Source organism: Pteropus alecto, unplaced genomic scaffold (genome assembly GCF_000325575.1).
Source record: "Pteropus alecto unplaced genomic scaffold, ASM32557v1 scaffold146, whole genome shotgun sequence".
Lineage (NCBI taxonomy): Eukaryota > Metazoa > Chordata > Mammalia > Chiroptera > Pteropodidae > Pteropus > Pteropus alecto.
In genome coordinates, this window is record NW_006442107.1 from 15,955,043 (window position 1) to 15,982,178 (window position 27,136).

Sequence of the window (27,136 nt, forward strand, 5' to 3'; positions counted from 1 at the left end):
TTCTGTTATTTACTTTGATCACCTGCCTATTGTCACATTCTCCGCAGAGAAGCCTTTTACCTCTCCTGAAATTCCTACAGAAACTTTGTTATTATATGGGAATTGAAGAGAAGTAATGATATATACCCAATGTAACATCTTGAATTGCAGATTATCTATAAAACCCATTCATTCTGACTATATATTCCTTGTGTTTTGGTAATTTATGCCCCTTACAGCCCAAAGTTCTTTTAGAATATGTCTGTAGAACATGATTCCTACCAAGGAGATTACAGTCCAGAAGAAGGATGATCCTATAGAATACTAAATATTTGTGAACTCACATGTAATTTTGTGTTTTCCACTCTTTTTTAATATATTGAAATTAAACGGATATTATATACTCTGATTGCATGGAAAGTTATTTGGGAATATGTGGCATTTGAACTGGTCCCTGATGAAGGGATAAGATTAAGAAACACAGATAAAAGATGAGAACAGGTGAGAGTAATAATATAAATATAGGACTAGGTATTAGAAATGTATACCTATTTTGGAAACAACAGAGTATAATTTGACAAAAATATAATGGAGTATGTGAAGTGGAGTATTTATAGGTTTATCAGTGAGTTCAAGTATAAGTTTACTGTTGTTTTCTGAGATGTTTAAAATTTGATTTTTATTGAGATTTTTTATTTTAACAGTTTGAAACTTCTTTTGAAGAATGGTAAGAACCTTTTATGCTTCTTTTATTTTTTAATATTCAAATTTTGATGATTATTCTTCTATAGATGAGGTTTATTTCAAAAGAAACAGGAAATTAAAAGCATAATTTTTAATATGAGATATTAAAATGTAATTTTAAAAATATAAGAATTAGGACATTTCTGAAAATGGCAGAATAGGAATCTTCAGGGCTCTGTCCCACTACAAAACAACTATAAAGTTGGCAAAAATTGGTGAACATCAACTTTTGATGAAATCTGGAATCTAGTCAAAAACTTACAACAACCATAGGAAAAGTTAATGAAGAGTCTGCATTCAGAGAGCACTGTGGTGTTTTAAATTGCCTACTTGGCATCCTCTATCTCCCAGGTCACTGGAGGTCACAAAGAGAGCAGCCTAAACTTTTGGTGAGATTGCTAGTGCCAGAGGGAACAATATGGACCTTATTCTCGAAGAATTGTGGTTCAGTGTTTTGATTTGTCTGATGACTCCCTGAAGGACCTGCACAAAGTCTTGTCTGTATCTTGCCAGACTTGGAACAATCACAGAGCTGGAGCTACTTCCAGGGAATGTTGGTTAAAAGCGTTTAAACATATGCCACCACTGTTTGAAGTTATTGATAACAGTTGGGACCAGCAGTTGACAGACCAAAATGTCTGAGAAAGAAGAGTTTGAGGAAGAAGTTACATGAGGGAATAAGTTTTTCAAAATTCTCACGTATATTGGAGCATCAAGAAGTCCACACACTTGACCAGTGCTGGACACATGCTCAGGAAAGACCCAAGAAGACCCTAATCTTTTACCTGTGGCTAACCTTTAGGATCTGCACAGGCAAGAATTGAAAATAAGAGGCAGAGGTGTAAACAGCCTGGATAAGCAGGCTGTTTTTTCCTTTATTTTTGCTCCAGATATTTAAGGTAACGGGTAAAATAGAAGCTCACCAATAAGCTAATGAAACATTTACTTTAGTGGCCATACATGACCAGGAATACAGATATTACAAAAAGCATTTAGAAAGATCATTAAATAAATAACCATCCACAACAAACAGCAACAATAAACTCAATAGAGGGCAGGTAACTCATTTCCATTTCACATTAAAACATTCAAAATGTCCAGTTTTCTGCAAAAATTATAAGGCAAGCAAAGAAAAAAAGAATGTTTGTTTCATGAACAATGAAAAAAGAAAAAAAGAAACTGTCTCTGAGAAAGCCCAGACATTGGACTTATTGTACAAAGACTTCAAATCAACTCTTAAATATCCTCAAAGAGGTAAAGGAAACTGTGAGCAAAAAAACTAGACAAAGTCAAGAGCCTAACATCTCAACAAATATAGCATATCAATAAAGAGATAGAAAATATAAAAAAGAGAAAAATGGGTATTCTGGAGCTGAAAAGTACATTACTGAAATTAAAAATAGAGATATTCATTAACAGCTTTGAGCAGGCAGAGAAAAGAATCAGTGAATTTGAAGATAGGTTAATTAAGATTATTCAGGCTGAGGAGCAGAAAAAGAATGAATAAAAATAAACAGAACCTAATAGACCCCAGGGACACCACCAAAAATACAGGTATATCCATAATGGGAGTCCAAGAGTGACAGGAGAGAGAAAAAGGGGGAAAAAGAATATTTGAAGAAACATTAGCTGAAAACTTTTCAAATTTGATGAAAGACATGAATCTATACTTCTACTACACTCAATGAACTCCAAGCTGGGTAAATTCACAGATCCACACTAAAACACATTTTAATCACATTGTTGAAAGCCTGGGACAAAGATAGTACAGGTTTCCTCCACTATCCAAGAGTAGAGTGTTCCTGTGAAAACTTTCACAAACTGAAATGGCATAAAATGAAGAAGCAATTACCATTAATTTATATGAAAAAATTTTGAGCATTCCCAGGCCCCCCCAAAATCATACCAAATATGTTTAATTATGTTTAGTTTTATGCTAAGTGTAACACTCTTACAAGCTCTCTTAGGTTTTTCTGATACCTTAGGGCACATCTTGCTGATGGTTGTACAGAATAAATCGAGATAAAAGCTTGATGCTAAGTTGCTGAGTGTAGTTCTCAGAGAGGGAGCTTGGAGGTGCCATTCAAAAATACAAAAATACAAAAGTCAGTGTAATTGCATTATTATTTTGAATCTCTTATTTTCTTATATAATTAAAAATATAAATGGATAAAACCATAATTATAAACCTATGTTAAATAGCGACACAATATATAAATGTATAATTTGTGAAAATGACAAAGGGAGCAGAGCTGTAAAAGAACAGAATTTTTTAATACTATTGAAACTACAATGATTTAATTCAAGCCTAATTTTTATGAAGTTAAGATGTTAATTGTAATTTCCAGGGAACTACTTAGAAAAATTTTAAAAACGACACAAACAAAAAAACCTAGAAATCCAATAAGAAGGAAACCAAAACAATACACTAGGGGGAAAAGTCCTAACCACAAAAGAAGGCAGTTATGGAGAAATTAAAGAATGAAAAAGGTGTAAGTAATATCGATGACAACAAAATTGCAGTCCTTTCTTATTAGTAATTACTTTCCATGAAAATGGATTAAACTCATATTAGAGAGTAGGAGAATGGATGAAAATAAATGATCCAACTATATGCTGTTTATAAGAGACTTGCTTGAGATCCAAAGTTACAAGTAGGTTGACAATGAAAGGAAGAAAAATATATTCTATGAAACTGGTAACCAAAATAGAGCTGGAGTGGCTATAATAATATCACACATATACTTTAAGTGAAAACATTTTACAAGAGACAGAATACTTAATATCTTGATAAAAAAAGTCTCTTCATCAAGAAGATATAAACGTTATAAAGATATACATCTAAAAATGTAACTTCAAAATACATGAAATATAAACTGACAGAATTGAAGGGAGAAATAGTTCTATAATGAGTGAGAATTCAATACCTTCACTTTTAATAATTGATATAAGAACTAAAAAAAAGATTGATAAAGAAATAGACTTGACCAACACTAGAGATATCTAAACCTAACTGACTTACATAATACACTATACCAGATAGTGTATACCACATTCTTTGCATCTACAGCCATGCTACCCTGAACAAGCCCAATCCCGACTGATCTTGGAAGCTAAGCAGGGTCAGGCCTGGTTAGTACTTGGATGGGAGACCACATAGGAAGACCAGGTACTATAGGCGTAAAAAATTAAAAAATAAGGGATTGTAACCTGATAAAGTCCTTGCAAACTGTGAGGTCAACCAAGGGTTGCCTCATCTAAAAAAAAAAAAGAAAACACATTCTTTTCATGTTCACATTGAACATTATTAGGATAGATCATATATTAAACCACAAAACAAATCTCAATAAATTTAAAATGACTGAAATCATACAAAGTATTTTCTGTGCCCCAATAGAATGAAACTAGAAATAACCTAGAGAATTCATATATATGTGGAAATTAAACAACACACTAAAAAATCTAATGAGTCAAAGCTGAGTCACGGAGAAGTTAGAAAATACTTTGAGATTAATGAGAAATGAAAACACAATGTACCAAAACTTATGGGATGCAGCAAAACAGTGCTTAGAGGGAAATTTATTGCCATAAATGCTTACATTAAAAAAGATCCCAAATCTAGCAACTTAACACTATACCTTACAGAACAAGAAAAGAGTGAATGTGCTAAAGCTAGCAAAAGAGAGGAAATAATGATTAGAGCAGAGATAAATGAAATAGGGAGTAAAAAATTAGTATCAATGAAAACAAAAGTTGTTTCTTTGAAAAGATCAGCCAAATTTACAAACCTTTAGCTAGACTTACCAAGAAAAAAAGGGAAAAATCACTAAAATCATAAAAAATTAGGATGTTTCTACAGACTTTACAGAAATAAAAATTTATAATACTATGAACATTTGACAGTACTAAAAAATTAGATAACCAAGATGAAATGGACAAATTCCTAGAAACACATGAACTGGCAAAACTGACTCAGGAAGAAGTAGAAAATCTAAACAGATCTAACAAGAGTTTGAATGGGTAATCAAAATCTCCCAACAAAGAAAATCCCAGGACCAGGTGGCTTAACCGGTGAATTCTACTAAACGTTGAAAGAAGAATTAATAACAATGCTTCTCAAACTCTTTAAAAACACAGAAGGGATAGGAACACTTCCCAACTCATTCTGTGAGGCCAGTATTACCCTGATACTAATGTCAGAAAAAAGCTCACAAGAAAAGGAAATATAGACCAACGACTTTATGACTATACATATAGAAATTCTCAACAAAATAGTAGCAACCTGAATTCAGCAACATATTAATGGAATTATATATCATGGCTAAGTGAGATTTATCCCAGGAATGGAATGCAGTTCAAAATACAAAATACAAAAATCAATGTAATACATCACAGTTATAAAATGAAAGGGGGTAAACCTTTGTGAACATCTCAATTGATGTGGGAAGCAGGTTGCAAATTCTAACACCTTTTTATGTTGAAAACACTCAGAAAACTAAGATTGGAAGGATATTTTCAAAACATGATAAAGAATATTTATGAAAATCCCTCGACTGACATTACACTTAATGGTGAAGATTGAAAGTTTTTAACTTAAGATAAGGAACAAGACAAGGATGCTCACTTTAATTCAACATTGGACCCCCGTATACATTGCTGGTGGGATTGCAAAATGGTTCAGCTGCTGTGAAAAATATTTTGACGGTTCCTCAGCTAGTTAAACCTAGAATTACCACATGACCTAGCATTCCACTCCAAGGTATATACACAAAAGGTTTCAAAACATGTGTTCAAACAAAAGCTTTTATACAAATGTTCATATCATAAGTATTCACAATAGCCAAATTGGGGAAACAATCTCAAATCCTTACATGGACTATTTGATAAGTAAATGGTGGTATATCTATACAATGGAATGTTATTTAATCATAAAAAGCAATGTAGTTCTGATACATGCTATAACATGGGTAAGTTCTTAAACCATTAGGCCTGAGTTAAAGAAGCCAGACGCAAAAGGTCATTTATTGTATGATTCCATTTATGTGAAATATCCTTACTAGGTAAGCCTATATAGATGGGGAGCAAATTGGTGGTTGCCAGGGGCTAGTGGGAGAGGGAAAGGGGAGAGATTGCTTAATAAATAGCAGGTGTTCTTTTGAGGTGATAAAGATGTTTTGGAGCCAGATGGAGATAAGAATTGCACAGCATTGAATGTACTAAGTTCCATGAAAGTTTACACTTCCAAATGGTTAATTGTATGTTTTGTGACTTTTGCCTCAATTAAAAAATTTATATGTATGAATTAAAACAGAATTCCGCCCGTCTAAAAATTAACTGAATTTTGGAATATAAGACACGAAAATCAATTCAATTATGTATAATAATGTACTGTATCATGTAGTTGGTGTTGTAAGACAGTGATGAGAGCATTATTTAATATTAGATGCTGGCATAATTGCTTTTCTATTTTTAAAAGCAAACAAGAAAAAAATGTTACCTTATTCAACAGGACCATTTAAAATGAAATTTTAAAAGGAAGAAAGAAAATATAATGAATATGTCCCTGACTTCAAAATAGACAGACTTTCCTAAACAAATTGTAGAATGACAATGAGATAATATGCAGCCATCAGAATAGTAAATGGTAAATGGTAAATAATAAATAGTAAATGGTAGTCAAATATACAGAAAACAATGGCATGCAACTAAAGCATGGAAAATTTTGACTCTAATTTTATGAAAATTGAGATATCACTAGAACGTTATATTCTATGATATGTCTGAAAAGAGTAATTAATGTAGATTATTTTTTATTTTGTGATAATTGTGTATAACTTTCTTTAATTTGTAATACTTCTTTAATAAGCAAAAAATAATAATAAATATGAAACTCCCTGCTTCGTTGTTGATACTGATTTTCTTAAAACTATTATCAGAGAAAAAATACTTTTGCTTAAATACAACAAAACCTAGGATCCAAGAATTAGGAGAAATATTGATAATGAGAAATATTTTGTTATTAAACATATAGAACTTTAGCTAAAAGATTCTTTAGAAAAGAAATAACATTTTCATTTGGACATTTTTCTAAAACCTTATTAAATTCAAATCTGAAAGTATTTTTGCTTCTTGTAATTTATATGGACTCCCTGGAAATGGCTAAATTGAAATTAGAGAAATAGCTCATTTAAATTATTTTCGATAAACTTCCTTTTTCTGATAGCAACATTCTCTAGGAAAGACCAATTTCATTAAAAAAATACTAATATCCTCTCAAAAATTTTCAGATCATTTGTAACATTTTAAATTGCTATTTACTATGAAGTGTAAAGCCCATTATATGTTAGAATTTTGCTTTATTAATCTCCAGTCAGTTGAGTTAGCATGTACAGTAAGTTTCACCACAAACATTTAATATTCAGTGTAAAAGCATCACCTAAAATTTGTTTTATTAGCTTCAGGTACAGGCCTTCTATAGTAATTGGTTGCTTCTCTCTCATTACATAGGAGCAGAACTTCTACAAAAGACCTGAAAGATTGGAGTATTGCTACATCAGAGAAAGAGGTCAAACCTGAAGAAGAGAGAGGTAAAGTTGTACTTCATACTTAGATAAGTGTAATTATATTTAAAATCTCGTTTATTTTTTATTTACTATATTTCTGATTTTCACAGTGATTATGTTTTATAATTCTTATGAGTGTCTAATAGAGGAGATTTCTATATCATTTGATTAAATATTTATTCAACAAATATTTATTAATGACTATTATGTACTATATACTTGTCTAGGTCCTGAGTGTATAATGATCTCTGCCTACCTCTCAAGCAGCTAACTGTAATTTAGTACTGTGCAGTAGAACTTTTTGTGATAAAGTGTTCTATAGCTGCACTTTCTAATAGAATAGCTATCAGCCACATACAGTTGTTGAGTACTTGAAATGTGGATAGTGAGACAGAGGAATTTAATTTTTAATCTAACTTCAACTTACATTTAAATATAAATAATTATGTATGGTTTATGGCTACCACACTGGACATTATAGCTCTATTATGTATATAAAGGCTAATATTCTTGTCATAATTTACAAAATGTAAAATAATTTACATACTGAAATAAGATTTGTGTTAAAATTCTTCAGTGTAATTGAATATATATTTTTTACATTATAAAGATAAAATTGACTTTATCTCCATGTTGATTCTCAGAAATCACCATCAGTAATATTGAAAACGGCAATTTAAGATCTCATGTTATTTTGAAACCACACGATGCCTATATAACAGGATAGTAACTATACCTTTGCTTATTTTCCCAATTTCAGTATTTGTTGATTTCCCACACACCCTGCTTGGGCCCCTTTGTCCTGTAGCACACATCTGTAGGAAGGCTGGCCCAGTAAGAGTCTAAAGCAAGGGACATCAGCACATTGGGGCACAAATCTTAAACTCATTACCATATTTTATCCGAACAAGTATATTTTGTCCATTTTGTTGAGCTTGTCATTTTCTGTACACTGAAATCAGGGATCTGGTCTTGTACTTATATGTTGTCAATTCTTGCTATTATATTAAATACCTCCTCTTGAATATTTTTAAACACCTTCCTTTAGTGAAAGGTAACTAAAAACTCAGAACTTTTAAAAAGTAAGCATATTTTATAATTCAAAGCTGTCATTCATAGTGAGGCTGTTTTTACTTTTCCTTTTTACTATTTATGTCTACAGTGAAGATGAAACCTCATTCATTACTTCTTAATTTTTTTACATGATAACTGCTGGGAGGAAAAAATATGTTAACAGTCACAATAACAGTTACATTAACTACAATTAAAATAAACTACATTTATTATGAACAGGTACATTTGAATTTGAAAACTAATTGAGATGGTATTCTAGAAAAAAATTGAGAGATGTTAAAGACAATGAATTGGAGGCCCCCAAGTTATACATACAGCATTTATTTTAGAATGCTGTGGTAGGAACAATATAACGGACATCTTATAAAAACAGAATGGACACCTTTGGACACATACATATCTGATCAGAAGTGGTTTAATTTAAGTGGCATTAACTTCAGCATGTTTCAGCCTGAAATCTTGCTATAGAAACTGAATAGATCATAAGTGGGCTGGGGAACCCCATGTTTAATGTGTGTATTGTTGAAAACAGACAATTAAGAATATGAAGTTTCCAGGATTTGAAGTTTCCAGAATTTGGAAAAAAAAAAGATAATAGACCAAATAAATAGAGACCAAATAAAGGTCCAGAAAAAGATAATTTTATGCATTACAGTAGAGAAACCTGTTTCTCAAGAATTCTTTTCAGGCATAATGCTGAATTAATTTCTTCAATAAGTCTATAGGTTAGAAGTAGAAACTGTGACTGATGAGCTTACATTTATAACCATTATGTAATGCTGTCTTCTAGTAGAAAATTATTGTCTTTATGTCCAAAAGCAAAACAAAAGAAAACAAAGATCTATTGGTTACCTTTCTTCTTGATCCAGTTTTACTGTTTATTTCTCAGCCTCAATGTTTTGGGGGCTTTGCCTTTCTTGAGAGTGTGTTTGCTTATGTCTTCTTGTTATGTCACATTTTGGCAAAATTCACTGTTTATAAGTATAAATGTCACCAAAGTGGGGCCCATATCCTTCTTCTTTATTGATCTATTTCCAGGGAGAGAGCATATTGCCTAGAACATAACAGGGTCTCTATCCATTTCTTTCATAAATAGATGAGTGAATACCCATGTTAATCATTTTATTAACATTAAACCATATCATTCCAGAGCTGTGAACCAAGAATCACAAATATCTTTCATTAAAGAAGTTAATTTGTGTTATAACTGAATAAATAGAATTTAGAAACAACAATGAATTCTTGGTAAGGCTAACTAGGGATGTTATTATCTGATAAGATAAAGAATATTAAGTATTTGGTTTCTAGGAACCATTTGAGGATTTTCAGTATTTATCTGATATAATAATTATGATTTACTTGTCTCATAGAACAGGAGGAAACAGAAGCATAATTTAAAAATGCAACTTGTGAATAGAACATGTGTTTTTCCTTCAGATAAAATATTATGCATGAAGATATTGGTTGAGATTTATCTATTCTAATTATGTTATAAAATGTTTATTTAAAAAATCTGTCTTTCTACAGTTATAATCAATGTTATGATTGCATTATAATAAAACAGTCTTTAAAGGGCTAATTTGTTTTTCTAAAATTCTTATTATGTACATATAAATGTTAAAAATAGTCGTATAACTAGTACCCATGTTTCAACCACCTAATTTCTAGACTGATTCATTAACAAATGAGAATGCATATTTCTTTTTTAAGTTGAAAAGTGTTCAGAATTAAAGCAGGAAATGGAAACATTGCTATCAGAGGCCATTCATCTCATTAAAAGTCTAGAAACTGACCGTGCAGAAGCCGAAGAAGCTTTAAAAGAACAACAATCAAGAAGAAAACAGATAAACGGAAAAATTGATTCTTGGTCAATCTGGAGACTTCAAGAAATCCCATTTGCTGTGCAGAAAGGTAATAATAAAGATTTTTTTTTTATACTACCATTTACAACTCTGAATAAATATTCAACTCTGTTTTAGTGACCATACTATTTTACATTCATACTAGCACACTTTTGATAGATCCTATTAATGATAATGCTTAACTGGAAGGATGCATTGAGCAAACCTGGACCTGCTGTCATTTGTGTTTGTTGGAAATTCCATAGGATTTATGGTACCCAAGGGGCATGTGAACATTTGGTACATATTTCATGTAATGACTACAGTATTTGAGTACTAGAAATTTAGAAATTTAATGTGATTGCCAGTTGGTGTTATTGGCCACATCTTTAAATATAGGAAAACAAAAGAGTTCGAAGTGATATTTTAGGAAGTACATGCATCTGCTTTTGAGAATTCAGTAGTAAAATAGTGGTCGCTTCTAGCAGGCAATAAAACTTGAGATGTTTCCAAAAGTCATGCACATAACAAATGTTTAAAAAAGAAATGCTAACATCTAATGCCTTTAGACTGGTAAAGTATTAAATAGTCTAAAGGCATTAGATGTTTTATTCTCCAAAACTATGCCTACCTATCAAACATGCCTGACTACATAATTCTGCTTGAGGCTGGAAGTTGTTTTTGCTATCATAAGGTAAAACCTTAATTCAGGATTCATGTGTTTTATAAATGAGTTATATTAGGGTTCTCATATAATCTATCATTTAATCTAAGAGACACGAAAGGCTGTTATTTTTATTACTCTAGGATAACAGCCATTAATTCAAATTATGTGTCAGACTGAACCTATACATACACCTTTGTTGTAATGTTATAAGTCTTCTAAAATTGTAGTCTCCAAAGTAGAGCGTACATAGTTCAGGTAGTTGCAAGAAAATATTAGAATTTTTATTTAGATTTTTGAATTTTTTTTGTAATTTTCTTGATTATTTGGGTTTTAGTTTTGTTTTCATTGTGACTGACAAAATAGTTATCCAGTGGTTCTTCAATTATGTTATTTGAATAAAATAAATTACATATAGATTTAATGGCTGTTTTCTCCTTTTAAAGTAATACTGAGAGTTCACTGTCTTTCTCTGACTTATTTTACTTAGCATAATACCCTCTAGGTTTATCCATGTCATTGCAGATTTTATTTTTTGTGGCCAAGTAATATTCCATTGTATATATGCATCACTTCTTTATCCAATCATCTATTGACGGGCTTCCATATCTTGATTAAGTTGCTTCCATATATTGATTATTATAAATAATGCTGCAGTGAAGATAGGTGTGCATATATCTTTTCAAATTAGCATTTTGTTTTTCTTCAGATAGATACCCAGAAGTGCAATTGCTGGGTCATAAGGTAGTTCTATGTTCAAAAGGGGTATCAGCCTATAATTTTTTTTTTTTTGTAAAGTCTTTGTCTGGTTTTGGAATTAGGTAATGGTAGCCTCGTAAAATGAGCTTGGGAGCCTTCTCTTTTCTTGACTTTTTTGGAGTAGTTTGAGATAAATAGGTGTTAATCTTTCTTTGAATGTTTGGTAAAATTTACCTGCGAAGCCATCTGGTCCAGGACCTTTGTTTTTTGAGAGTTTTTAAATTACTGATTTGATTTGTTAGTAATAATCGGAATATGCAGATTTTCCAGTTCTTCTTGATTCAGTCTTGGAAGATTTTATGTCTCTAGAAATTTATCCATTTCTTCCAAATTCTCCGATTTGTTGGCATACAATTGTATTTAGTTATTTCTTATAATGCTTTGTATTTCTGTGGAATTAGTTGTCACTTCTCTTTTTTCATTTCTGATGCTATTTATTTGGATTCTCTCCTTTTCTCAATAAGTCTGGTTAAAAGATTATCAATTTTGTTTATGTTTTTAAAGAACTAGCTTTTGGTTTTATTGATCATTTGTATTGTTTTTCTAGACTCTATTTCATTTATTTCCTCTCTGGTCTTAATATTTTCTTCCTTATATTCACTTTGGACTTTATTTTCTGTTGTGTTTTTTTTTTTTCCTAATTCCTTTAAGTGTAAGGTTAGATTATATGAGATTTTTCTTGTGTCTTGAGGTAGACTTGTATTGCTATGAATTTCTCTCTTAGGACAGCTTTTGCTGTGTCCCATAGATTTTGAGTCATTTTGTTTTCATTTTTATTTGTCTGAAGGTATCTTTTGATTTCTTCCTTGATCCCATTGTTAGCCCATTTATTGTTTAGCATGTTATTTAGTTTCCATGCATTTGTGTATTTTTTATTTTTTTTCTTGTAATTGATTTCTTTTTTCATAACATTGTGGTTAGAGAGGACACTTGATTATGATTTCAATCTTCTAAATTTACTGAGACTTGTTTTGTGGCCTATCTTAGAAAATGTTCCATGTGCACTTGAGAAGAATTTATATTCTGCTGCTTTGGGATGAAATGCTCTAAAAATATCAATTAAATCCATCTGGTCTAGTGTGTCATTTAAGGCCACTGTTTCCTTGATTTTCTGTTTGGAAGATCTGTCCATTGGTGTCAATGAGAATGTTAAAGCCCCCTAATATGACTATATTACTATCAGTCTCTTCCTTTCTATCAGTCATTATTTGCTTTATTTATTTAGGTGCTCCTATGTTGGGTGCGTAAATGTTTACTAGGGTAATGCCCGTTTGTTGGATTGATCGCTTTATCATTATGCAGTATCTTTCTTTGTCTCTTATTATGGCCTTTGTTTTCCAGCCTATTTCATTTGATATAAATATTGCTACTCCAGCTTTGTTTTTTCATTTCCATTTGCATGAAATTTCTTTTTCCATTTCTTTACCTTTAGTCTATTTGTGTCTTTTGATCTGAAGTGGATCTCTTATATACAACATATATATAGGCCTTGTTTTCTTATTCATTCAACTTCCCTATGTCTTTTGATTGGAGCATTTGATTCATTTACATTTAAAGTGATTATTGATAGGTACATAGTTATTGCCATTTTATTATTTACATTTACAATTTTTTCTCCTTTCTTTTTCTTAAAGAAGTCCCTTTAACATTTCTTGGAATACTGGCTTGTTGGTGATGAATTCCTTTAGCTTTTTCCTCTCTGGGAAGCTCTTTATCTCACCTTTCATTTTAATTGACAGCTTTCCTGTGTAAAGTAACCTTGGTTATAGGTCATTACTTTCGATTACTTTGAATGTTTTGTGCTAATCTTTTTTGGCCTGCAAAGTTTCTGTTGAGAAATCATCTAACAGTCTTATGGGACCTCCCTTGTAAGTAATTAGCTGCCTTTCTTGGGCTGCTTTTAGGATTCTCTCTTTGTCTTTATCCTTTGACATTTTCATTATGATGTGTCTTGATGTGGCCCTGTTTGGATTCATCTTGTTTGGGACTCTGTGCTTCCTGGACTTGTACATACATTTCCTTCACCAGGCAAAGAAAGTTTTCAATCATCATTTCTTCAGATAGGTTCTTAATACCTTGCTCTCTTTTGTCTCCTTCTGGTATCCTTGTGATGTGAATATTGTTAGACTCGATGCTATTTCAGAGGTTTCTTAATCTTTCCTCATTTTTTTAAATCTTTTTTCTTTTTGCTGTTTTGATTGGATGTTTTCTCTTACCTAATCTTCCAAATCACTGATTTGATCCTCTGCTTCATCTAATCTGTTGATTCCTTATAGAGTATTCTTCATTTCAGTTATTGTATTTTTCATTAAAAAAAAACTGTTTTTTTTTTTTTTTTGGTTTCAATGTTTTTTTTTATGCTTACTATCTCTTTGTTGAGTTCTCACTGAGATCATCTATTCTTCCCCTAAGGTCATTGAACATCCTTGTAATGAGTGTTTCAAACTCTGTATCAGTAGATTACTTGCCTCTATTACACTGAGTTCTTTTTCTGGAGTTTTTTACTGTTCTTTGATTTGGGACATGATTTTTTGTTTTCTCATTTTGGCTGCCTTTCTATGTTCATTTCTATGTATTAGGTAAATTTACTATGTCTCCCAGTCTTGGCTGGATGGCCTTGTGTAGTAGGTCCCCTCTGTGGCCCAGTGGTACAGTCTTCCTTTCTACCTGCATCAGGAACTCCAGGAGTGTCCCTTGTGTGGGTTTTGTGTGCTCTCCTGTGATAATTAAGCCTTGATTACTGTTAGTGTGTCAGTGAGTAGGATTGACTCTCAGGCTGACTGGCTTTGAGGATTTGCCACACTCACAGCATATGAGTTGCTGGTGCAGGGGATGACCCCACAGAGTGAGATTTACCCCAGTGGGCTTGTGTGCCAGTTGACCTGTTGACACCACCCTTTGGGTGTGCTGCTTGTAGGCTAATCAGGTGGTATTTTGTTGTGGTCTGATGCTGGCCCCTGGATGTGTTGACTCTGGGGCTCCTTGGCTGGGGTTCCCATGCAGGCCAAGGTCAGCCACTGCATTTGACTGGCCCAGGCTACCTGGTAGGAGCTACAAAGCTATCTGAGGTTGGTCACTGCCTGTGCTGGGCCTGGAGGCACATGAGAGAGGCTGCACCTGAACTGAGGCCAACAGCCACCAACAGCAAGCCTGGGGCAACTTAGCCAAAAAGGCCCAGGGTACCCCCAGGCCTGAGGCTGCCTGCCAGCTTCCCATAAGGCTTAGCAGCTGAGTTTCGGGTGGTATACAAATTAGTTGAGGCCAAGTCTCAGGAAGTCACAGGGTGGGTGAGTGGTATTCACCAGGTTAGTACATATTCAGATTTGATGGCCAGTGCTGAGCCTGTGGCCACTTGCAAAAGTCTCAGATCATACCAATGCCTGTTGCCAATGCCTCAGGCTCGCTGACACTTGAGATTTGTTCAAGAAGTATTGCAGCTCTGGCCCAAGCTGGTTACCTACCACCAGAAATGTCTCTAGAGGTGCTTGAGCTGATGCCCGTTGATTGCCACTCAGAGTGTGGGGCGGGGCCACGAATATGCCCCAGTAATTTTCGAGTTCAGTGAGATGAAGTCTTAGTGAGTCACCAGGGTGAAGCAAGCAGAGTTTACTAGGCCAATGCAGATTCAGATTTGGCTGTGTTTAGAGGAGAGCTCAACACAGGCAAGATGGCGCCTGCCTGTAGGCTGCACATGGGGAGGGCTCAACACAGGGATAATCGTGGCAGCTGACCCTCTAACCCTCAACCTGAAGCCACACAAATCAGTCTTTCCCTCTATGTTTCTAGCACCTACTAAGCTGCTATTCCTTTGCTGAACTCAGGGTGAGTTCCTGCGAGCGAGTGAGTCTGTGCGTGGGCCCTTTAAGGGAACACCTGGGTTTCTAGTAGCCTTCCATCTTACCCAGAGGATTGGACTCCCCACTGATTTTTATGGCCATATTTTGTGGGGATTCCTCTTTCTAGCACTGGAGCCCTGATGGAACTTTTATTTTAAAATCAGATTTTCTTTTCTTCTTATCATTGTATGTCTAGAACATGAGACCTATTTGAGAGACATTATAGAATTACGATGCCATCTCGAAGATAAAGGTCATCAACTAAAACATTTGGAGAAACAAAAAGCAAAATTAGAAGAAGCTAATGGAAAGCTTCAAGTAGACATTGACTACATGAATAAATATGGTCCTCTACTGAATTCAAAGTGGAACCAGGAACTTGAAGCTCTGAAAGAATTTTATAAAAAAAAAATTGAGGTAAGTTTATGGAGATGTATTTTATAGATTGTTACTTAGTTACACAAAACTCTTTCAACTATGAGAAGTTAATATATCTTTAAAGGTTTTATTTTCATTGAAAACTGACCTGCTGTTTATTTCCCAAAGGAATTATTAAACTATACACAATACAGTTGATTGGTATTCATTTGAACTATGTTATCTTCCCTTATTTTTATACTTAGGGGTATAAATAATAATAGTCAACCTACTAATAAAATATTGGAGATTTAAAACAACATGGTAATTTTTGAAGTTCTAAATTGAACTGAGGAAAGATGCAACTGGAATATATCGGTCAATTTCATTATTGATGAAAATAAATATTGAAGTCTTTTTAATGATTAACATTTAATTCTTCTATTTATAGAATTATATTATAGAAAAATGAATTATTATACCTGCCACTAAATGAACAGTTTTAACTTGGTATCATATTTGCTTTTGATAATATTAAAGTAAATAAATTAAGTCAGATATTTCCTGTATTCCCCTCAACAGTTCCATTTTCCTCTCCTATTCTTCAAATACAGCCTTATCATGAAATTGTTTCTGGGCAAAATTTGAACATTTTTATATGTATATATGTATTTATGCATAATACGTAGTATTTTTTAATTCTTTTAATAGTATCAAATGTGTGACTTTCTGCAAATTGTTTTTTAATCTGACATTGTCTTTGAGATCAAGCTACTGTTGATACATATAGATCTAGTGCGTTCATGTTATTTGCCATGTTACATAAAATAGATATCTCACGATTTATTATTTACCATTTTCTCTTGTCTTGATTATCTGAGTTCTTACCAATATTTAGCAATAAAAATGCTGATTTGAATATAAACAATAAGCTGCCATGAACATGTTTTTCTCTGTGTCTGTGAATTTTTCTTGGATATGTATCTAGTGATGTATTTACTTACTGGTCATGGGTTATATACATTTTCAACTTTATTAGATAAATTCAAGTTGCTCTTCAGTGTGTCTCTAATTTATATTACTGGAGTAGTAACAGTGCTGGAGACTCTTCATTTCTCTACCATGTACAAGAATTCTAGTATTATTCTCCTTTCTTATATAATTGGATAGAAATGCATCAGGCTAAAAGTCATTTCCCAATTTCACTTTTCTTATGGCATTTCTAGTGAGATATAGGTGTCATTGATTACGTTTTTTAGGAAAGTTCCTTGAAATAGACTGACTCAGAAGTAGCACCTTATACTTAGCCACTTTTTAAACTTCCAATAATCTAGATATGATAGCTGCGGCTCTCATTTCTACTTTACAGAAAAAAGTACAACTTTGGGAATGGAAGTATTCAGGATGGCTGAACAGACAGGCAGTTGGAGCCTTAGATCTAAATAAACTGAAATCTTGTTTATTTGGCTTATTTCTCATATAGCCAAACCCAGTCCTAACTGAAATACCTCACATTTTTGTCAACATTTTTATTTTCATATTTTAAAATTTGTCAGTAGATGTGTGAGTTGGTATCCCTTTTTCCTCTGGTATGTTTTTCCCTAATAGTGGATTAAGACATGTTCAAGGCAGAGGAGAGCAGGGTTGTTGGGCAGCTGGAAGACCATGCTGGAAATTGGGAAGAAAATGAGAAAATGCATTATAATAGGCCTAGAAAATAGCAACCTTGGTATAGAGCCTATCAGGGTTGCTATGATGGTTAACTTTTTGTGTCAACTTGGCGATGCCAGGATGGCCAGGTATTTTGTCAAACATTCTGTGTGCTTCTGTAAAGGTGTTTTTTTCTATGAGAGTAACATTTAAATCAGTGGACTTTGAATAAAGCTGACAACCCTCCATAATGTGAGTGGGCCTCTCATCCAATCAGTTGAAGTCCTTAATAGAACAAAGGCTGAACTTCTTTTAGCAAGAAAGAATTCTGCCAACAGATAGCCTTCAGACTTGGACTGCAACTTTTCCCTGGATATCTAGCTTGCTGGCTTACCCTGAAGATTTTGGACGTACACCTCTACAATTATATGAGCCAATTCTTAAAATTAATCAGTCTCTACCCTCTCTCTCTCCCTTCTTCTATTTCTATTTCTTTATCCTGTTGGTTTTATATCTCTGGAGAATCCAGGATAATACAACTATCATTAATGTAATGATTGCCTTTCCACTATTTCCTCATCATTGTATCACTCGTTGCATCTTAAATTCCTGGAAAAGAGTCTGATTACCTGGCTTTTAGGTCAGCTGACCACCTCTTGCTATTCCAGGAGTCAAAGTGAGCAAGAATCTGGCTCCCTTGGCTTTTATAGTGGGAGGCAGGAACTGTAATTAAACCATCCACTTAGGGGTATACAACACAAAGGAAGGTAATTTTTCATAATGAAATTGGGGTGCTATTAAGAAAGGTTATAGATGTTCAACCAAAATAACGAAAACCCTCTGCTATAAATGACAGCAGATATCTTACAAATAAGTGATACTTTACAAAAGAGTGATAAGAAAATGTATATTTATATTATGAGTATAACTGACAAAACACAAAAATGAAAAGCAAAATTATGAACACTGAGAGAACCAAATACCTCCTCAGAAAGAAGTAAAAATATGTTCATAGAGACTGTAGGAAAGCAAGCTAGAATAATGTTTCAGAGCACAGATTCTGTGATCATTGTGTTTGAATCTTACCATTCAGATTTTAGATACATTTTTAACCTTTGTACCTCATTTTTTTCATTCATAAAATTAATATGACAATAACACTGCCTGCATAAGTTTAATGTGCACATGAAATTAATTAATATATGAAAATAACTAGAATAGAATTTTTCCCATATTTATAGTTCTATTGTAAGTACAAAATAATCCGATGTGAAATAATAACAGGAAAGGCAAGAAATTTTCTTGAAGTAAAGTGGATCTTTACCTCTCAAACTACAGATCCATTTCCCTGGTACTGATGTTCTCATAATAAATTTCCTTTTGATTCTCTTAGCAAGAATCAGTTACTATTACTGAAAAAAAAAAAAATTTAACCAAGGTAAACATGTATTTCTCTAATGTTTTCTGATTATAAAACTTTTTTTTTAAAGTTGTATGCTTCTGCATGCTATTGACATACATGGGCACATAATATATAAGAAAATGTACTGTCCTTCATATATCTATATTACTAAGTATTTTATAATAATACTAAATGTTCTCAAACATGACTAACAGATTACTTGGCACATAGTAAGGACTAAAAAATGTTTTTGAACAATGGATAAATAATTGAATAAATAGTTCATTGATAACAGATGTGTCTCAGAATATGGAAAAGAAAGTGTTGCTTATGATTGGTCTTTTTTAAAAAATCATATACTGTGATGTGTTCCAATAAACCAAATGTTTTAAATTAATTATGATTTATAAATTTTGCCTCCTAGAAGAAACAATGGTAGTAAGTTCCTTGACATCAGTCTTGGTGATAATTTTAGGACTTGACACGAAAAGCAAAGGCACAAAAGTTAAAAAAAAAAAAATCAAGCAGGACTACATCAAACTAAAAACTAAAAACCTGCAGAGATAAGGAAACCATCTATAAAATGAAAAGGCAACCTACTGAATGGCAAAAATATTTGCAAATCATGTACCTGATAAGGGGTTAATATTAAAAAAATATAATGAACTCTTATAACTCAATAGGAAAAAAAAAAGACCCCAAAATATCCAATTAAATATGGTCAGAAGATCTGAGTAGATATTTTCCCAAAGAAGACATGCAGCTGGCATAACAGGAACATGAAACGGTGCTCAGCGTCACTAATCATCAGGGAAATACAAATCAAAAGTACAGAGATGCCACTTTATACCTTTTAGAATGACTACCATCAAAAATACAAGAAATAACAAGTGTTGGCAAGGATAAGAAGAAAATCCCTTGTGCACTGTTCATGGCAATGTAACTTAATACAGTCACTGCAGAAAACAGTATGGAGGTTCCTCAAAAAATAAATAAATAAATAAAACTACCATATGATCCAACAGTTCCACTTCAGGGTATTTATCTGAAGAAAACAAAAACACTAACTTGTAAAGTATATGCACTCCCATGTTTATTGAAACAGTATTTATAGTAGCCTCAGCTACTATAAATGGACACATAAGGAAATTATATGTCCATCGACAGATAAATGGGCAAAGAAAATATGTATGTATATGTATACATAAAAGAATATTATTGAACCATAGAAAAAGTGAAGTATTGAATCTACATAGTTAAAATGACCTTATTACCTAAAGCATTATGCAGATTTAATGCAATCCCCATCAAAATTGCATTGGCATTTTTTAACGAAATTGAACAGAAAAATCATCAGATTTGTATGGAAGCACAAAAGACTCCAAATTGCCAAAGCCATCCTGAGAAAAAAGAACGAGCCTGGAGACATCACTCTGCCCAACTTCAAATTTTGCTACAAAGAGACAATAGTCAAGACGGCATGGTATTGGCAGAAAACAGACACACAGACAGATGGAACAGAATTGTAAGTCCAGGGTAAACCCATGTTTATATGGGCAAATAATTTTCAACAAAAGAGCCAAAAACATACAGAGAAGAAAGGAAAGCCTCTTCAATGAATGGTGCTGGGAAAACTGGAAAGCCACCTGCAAAAGAATGAAACTAGACTGTTGTCTATCACCACACGCCCAAATTAACTCAAAATGAATTAAGGACTCGAATATAAGACCTGAAACAATAAAATGCATAGAAGAAAACATAGGAGCTACACTAAAGGACCTTGAACTTAAAGAGGATTTTATGAATTTGACCTCAAAGGCAAGGGAAGTAAAAGGAAAAATAAATGAATGGGACTACATTAAACTAAAAAGCTTCTGTACCGCAGAATGATGATAGCATTGTGGCTATTAATAAAAATATCTCTATTTGTAAGGGTAAATGATAAAATGTTTGCGATTTACCTGAAGTATTTTAAGAAAATAAAGAAAAATTTTAAAAAGATGAAATAAGTATAGCAAAATTTTTATACATGGCATATAGGGGAGTTATTATTATACTTTTTGGTTTTTCACTTTTATGTATGTTTGAAAACCTTTTTCAAAATATAAATAGTAGTCCCTAGATATCCATGTAAAAAGTAGTGTATCATCACAAGAAATTTTTAAATATTTAAATATAAGGGGAAACTTCAGAAACTTGATTGTCTGGAAAACCGTATGGAGGTTCCTCAAAAAACTAAGAATTAATCTACCATATGATCCAGCAATCTTTCTACTGGGTATTTACCCCAAAGACTTGAAAACCCATATCTGAAAAGATATTTGCACATCGATGTTCATAGTGGCATTATTCACAGTGGTCAGGACATGGAAGCAACCAAAGTGTCCTATGATAGATAATTGGCTCAAGAAGCTGTGGTACATATATATGATGGAATATTACTCAGGCATAAGAAGAGATGTTATACTGCCATTTGTGACAACACGGATGGAACTCGAGATAATCATGCTAAGCGAAATACGCCAGACTGAAAAAGTTGAAAATCATATGGCGTTACTTATATGTGGGATATAAACCTAAAAGCACCAAATGAACAGGACAAACAGAGACTCGTGGACATGGACAATAGTAGTTACCAGAGGGTAGCAGAGAGGGGAAAGGAGGGAAGTAGACGGGATAAAAGGGGTCAAATATGTGGTGACAGAAAGAAATCTAACTATGGGAGATGAACACACAGTGTAAATATATATATGCCTTACTGTTAAAGTGTATAGCTGACACTTACTGGATTTTATCAACCAATGTCACCTAAAAAATTAATTAATTAAAAAAAGAGTGAAGTCTTGCCATTTGCAACAACATGGATGGACCTTGAAGGCATTATGCTAAGTGAAGTAAGTTAAAGAAATACAAATATTGTGTGACCTCACTTATATGTGGAATCAAAAATAATAAACAAACTTATTCATATAGAGAACAGACTGATGGTTGCCAGAGGAGATGGGTAAAATGGGTGAAAGGTGTCGAAAGGTAAAAAACTTTCAGTTAAAAAATAAAGAAGTCATGGGGATTTAATGTACAGCATAGTGACTATAGTCAGTAATGCTATATTGCATATTTGGAAGTTGCTAAGAGAGTAATCGTAAAAGTTTTCATCACAAGAAAGAAAATTTAAACTGTATGGTGACAGATGTTAAATAGACTTATTATGGTGATCATTTCACTATATAGACAAATATCAGATTATGTCATATACTTGAAATTAATAAATGTTGTATATCAATTATACCTCAGTTAAAAAATTTTAAACTTCTATTCATCAAAGGACACTGTCAAAAAAGTAAAAAGACTAACTATAGAGTGAGAGGAAATATTGCAAATTATACATTTCAAAAGGATGTAGTACCTACAATATGTAAAGAACTTTTGTAATTCGACAACCAAAAACCAAACAGCCCAGTTATTTATGGGCAAAGGACTTGAATAGACGTGTCTCCAAAAGACGTACAAATGGGCAGCAAGCACGTGAAAAAATAAATGCTCCACATTATTAGTCACTAAGGAAATGCCTACCAAAACCACAATGAGATATCAGTCACACCAACCAGGATGAGATTAAAAATAAAATGAAAAATAGCAAGTTTTGTGGGTATATGGAAAAATTGGAACCATCAAACTTTCTGGTGTGAATGTAAAATGATACAGCCATGTGGAAAAGAGTTTGCTTTTTCCTCAAATTATCATCTCTTCTAGCAATTCTACCCTAAAGTATATACCCCAAAGAATTGAAAACTGATATGTATATAAAAAAAAAAAGCTTATACATAAATGTTCATAGCAGCACTGTTCATAATAGCCAAAAGATAGAAACAAACAATGTCTGTAAACTGATGAATTCCTAATAAACAAAATGTGATATATCCATACCATCGAATATTATTCAGTCATAAAAAGAAACGAAGTACTGATGCATGTCGTGGCATGGATAAACTTTGAAACACTATGCTAGTAGACAGCCAATTGCATATTGTATGATTTCACTTATATAAACTGTCTAAAATAGGTAAATCCATAAAGTCGGAAAGTAGATTAGTGATTGCTAGGTGCTGGGAGAAATATAGTGTTTGGTTATAGTATTTTGTTTGTAATATAGCTTTGTTTTGTTTTGTTTTATTCTGCTGTTTTGAGGCCCTGGCTAGAGGTCTGCTGCAGTAACCCAGTTGCCTAGATAATGCAAGACCTCTAGGCTGTGTGCTTGAGCCTTAGTACATAGCTACTTGCATATCAAGCCCAAAGGCTCAATGTTCCTTGCCTTCAAATTCTACAAGGTGCTCAGCCTCATAACATCATAGAGCCACAAAAATATTACCTACATCAACCTGAGTGAATATCCATATGAAAGAATATGCCAGTCACAGCTTACCTTGGAGATGAATTTGACATCATATGATGTCACCTTAACTCCCAATACTAGGACCACTGCCTCAGCAATGCTTACAGGCCGCCTCCTCTAAAGGTGCTGACAAAGTGATATGGGATATTATTTATTGCCTTTTTCCTTTGATATTAGGAATTCTATTATGTTTCCTGAGCTTTTCGTTTGCTTAATATCATCCTAGTATTCTCCTTGCTCTCTGCTAAAATGTGTATGTTCCTATACTCCTGTGCTTAAATGAAAATCTTGTAAAGGTTACTGGTATCTGTGCTATTCTAAAAATTGATATAATTATTGCTTTTTTCAGGAGGCAACTGCTTCATATCAGTCCCCCACTTGACCACTGGGGAAAAGATTGCTCACTCCTTAGGGCCTTCCCCTACTCCCCTCCCTCCAGTTGTCCTACAGGACATGTAGACCATTAGTTCCATGAATGACCAATATAACCACCCCTCCTTAGTTTAACAGAGGAGGGAGAGATGGAGAGACAAGGGAAAATGTTTATGATATTAGATAATAAAAATAAAAATGAAATATTTTGGACCCTTACATTAAAATAATAATGATTATTCCTAAATGAGATGACAGGTGATTTATTTTCTTCTTTAGCTGTGTGTTCTGATTTTTCTACAATAAAGTATTTGAACAATAAAAACAGTAAAAGGCAGCAGTACTTTTCGTGGGTGAAAAGATGATTTTATTTTGGTAATGTTAACTGAGATATTGAAGTTGTTTTCTTCAATAACTTTTATACATCCCTAGTATCGATGCCTTTCATGGTAAAGGAAACCCAAAACACTACTTGCTAAACAATAGACTAACTATGGAAAGAAAATTGATGTAAAGAACTTTTTATCAAAATAAAAACTACTGTAAGTTTAAGTTCTTTCTCTGATCTTTCTCATCTGATTATTTTAATTAGCTATTAAGTGCATATATTAGCAAAAATATTTTTCATTTCTAGGTAATGGGACTATACAAACAAGTTCAAGAAGAACTTAAAGAAGCTATAGGAAACTGTGAAAATGCCAAATTGAAAGCTAAAAAATTTAGAGAAGACATGGAAAAAGATATTAATAATGATAAAATAAACATAGACACCTACAAGTAAGAATTTTTCACAAATCCTTCATATAACATTTAGAAGTAAAACATTAATTTAAAAATGTCATTTATATTCTTGTATTTATATAAGGGAAAAGAAAGGAATCTAATTTACTCAAATTTATTTTATCAAGTTTATATATAAATTGAAATATGTATTTTTATATACGTAAATCTACATGTGTATAGATTTTAAAAAGTACTCATTTCTGTCATTTTCAAGTTCATATGTATTGCCAAATTTCCTATGGATATGGTATAATAACATATATCCTTGCTATCTATGTGTAAAAATGACTATTGAAAATTTTTCCAGCATGATATTATTAAAAACAAATTATATAGCCTTGTATTAATTATGAACACAATACATAATTAATTTATATGTATTTGATTTCTAATAAAATGGAATCTTTAAAAACATATAGACTATTTTTCATATTATTAATTGAAGTGATTTTTGTTTTATTTCTGACATTGTGTTTTAGGATATTTGTCTAATTCCTCTTGGCTTTAAATATTTTATGATTCTATTGGACATAATAAAAATTTTATTTATTCAAATGGGTCAATGATTTAGTATAGAAAAACTCATATGGATTTAGAATCAAGTAAATATAAGCAAAACGAAGAACACAAAATTTATTCACAAACCTGTGAATTCATGACCTATGTCTGTTTTAACCTGTGCTTAACCATGTATTATTTAATATATAAATCACATCTGAATTGTTATATCTTCCTTGTCATTCTGCTACATATATTTTGTAGTTTTCATTGCGATTCCTTCTTTGACTCATGGGTTATTAAGAAGTATAATTTTTAAATTTTCCATGATGAATTATTATTGCTTTCCAGCCAAATTATATTTTGGTCAGGGAACATTATATAATTTTAACTCATTGGAAATTGTTGAGTCTTAGTTTTTTTTTGTTTGTTTGTTTGTTTTGGGTAAGTATTCCTGTGTATTTGAAAATATTCCTTGTGTACTTTACTTATTGAACTTTACTTACCGAATGTATTCTTCATTATTTCATTAGGTCAAGTTTACTAATTCTGGAGGTTAACCTTTGTATATCCTTGCTAAATTTCAAGTGTGGTCTGTGGACCAGCAACATCAGCATTATCTGGGTGCTTGTTCAAAACGGAGAGTCTGAGGCTCTAGACCTATTGAATGAAAATCTGCACTTTAAAAAGATCCAAATGTGATGTTTGAGAAGCATTGTTCTATATCATTTATTGACTTTTGTTACTTTTGTGTCAAGTGTTGAGGGAAAGTGTGGTAAAATCACTAACTATGATGGTATATCTGTCTACATTTTTTTATTTTTTAAATTCTATTTGTTTCAATACATATATTTTCAGACTCTCTCAAGTTCACACGTTTTAAATTGTTATATGTTCCTGGGAGATGATTAGCCTCTTTCATCATTATGAACTGACTGTCTTTGACTCTTGAAATACTTTTGCCTTAAACTCAGTTGAGATATTAACCAGCTTTCTTTTGATATTTGTCTGGGATATATTTTTAGTTCTTTAAATTTCAACATTTTTGAGTCTTCATGTTTTATATACTTCTCTTGTAAACATCATGTAAATAGATTTTTTTAATTTGTTTGAGAACATTTCTTAAGGTAGACCATTAAGTACATTCACAAATCACTAATATATTTGGATTTAAACTACCATATACTTTATTCCATTTCCTCTATTTCTTTTCCTTTTTTATTGCCTTTTTTTAACTTTAGTTATTGTTATCATTTTTTTTCTTCTAGTTTGGTGATTATACTTCTGTTTCTCTATTCTTTTAGTAGGAAATCCTATTAATTACCACATGTACATTTACATCATCAGGCTCAAACGACTGTTAACCTGCTGGACAAGAAAGGGATTTATGGAAAATTTTACTGTAGTTTTTACCTTACTCTTGAACGTTACTGGCTAGATCCAGTGAGTTGCTTCTGATGAATAAAGAAAAATTAATAGACTATCACTTTTATGATTAGATTGTAAAAAACTGACTTTTGTCTTGCTAGCACTCTCTTTTTGTCCTCTTGCTTATTTATTCTGATGAATTAGCTGCTGTGCTTTGAGATGCTCTATGGAGAAGTTCATATAACAAGGAAACAGTCTAGGTCTCAGTCCAGCAACCCTTGGGAATCAACCTGATAACAACCAGGAGTGTGATAGGAGGAGTGCTTTACTTATTTTGGTCTGCTTGATCTATCTTTTCTAACATAACTATGTTAAAATCTTATGCTAGTCAATTTATTTTTATGCTGTCAGTATTCATTTTATATATATTTCTAGGCTACATTAAGTGCATATGGGTTCATACATTTTCTATCTTCATAGTGGATTTTCATATATATATTTATGTATATACACATACATTATTTTAATCCTTTTAATATTTCTTTCCTCAAAGTATGCTTTTGTTTGCTATTGATATTTTAAAAGATTCCTTCTGATTAGAATCTCACTGGCACATCTCATTTTATTTCTTTAAAGCCTTTCTGTTTGGTTTTATTTTAGGTCGATTCTTTCAGATTGCATATAACTCATTTCTGTGCCTTTATGTAAATCTGATCATTTTCTTAATAGATAAATTTACTTTATTTTTATTTACTTATTATTATTGTGAGGTTTGTCTGACTTGCTACTCATGTAGGAAATCCTTAGCTGAGACAATGGGGAGATTTGGCTATATTATTCTATGTTTCTTCAA

At 32.5% G+C, this 27,136-nt stretch overlaps 1 protein-coding gene and 1 pseudogene across 1 annotated transcript in view; both read left to right on the forward strand.

Annotated features, from left to right (window-relative positions):
* CCDC178 (coiled-coil domain containing 178) overlaps nucleotides 1-27,136 on the forward strand; it is a 325,585-nt gene that overhangs the window by 20,432 nt on the left and 278,017 nt on the right. Inside the window, exons 4-8 of the mRNA XM_006920102.2 lie at nucleotides 684-706; nucleotides 7,231-7,310; nucleotides 10,071-10,271; nucleotides 15,657-15,877; nucleotides 24,269-24,411. Of these exons, the coding sequence (XP_006920164.1) occupies nucleotides 684-706; nucleotides 7,231-7,310; nucleotides 10,071-10,271; nucleotides 15,657-15,877; nucleotides 24,269-24,411 (668 nt within the window). The remainder of the gene's footprint in view (nucleotides 1-683; nucleotides 707-7,230; nucleotides 7,311-10,070; nucleotides 10,272-15,656; nucleotides 15,878-24,268; nucleotides 24,412-27,136) is intronic.
* On the forward strand, nucleotides 3,786-3,904 carry LOC112469297 (annotated as a pseudogene).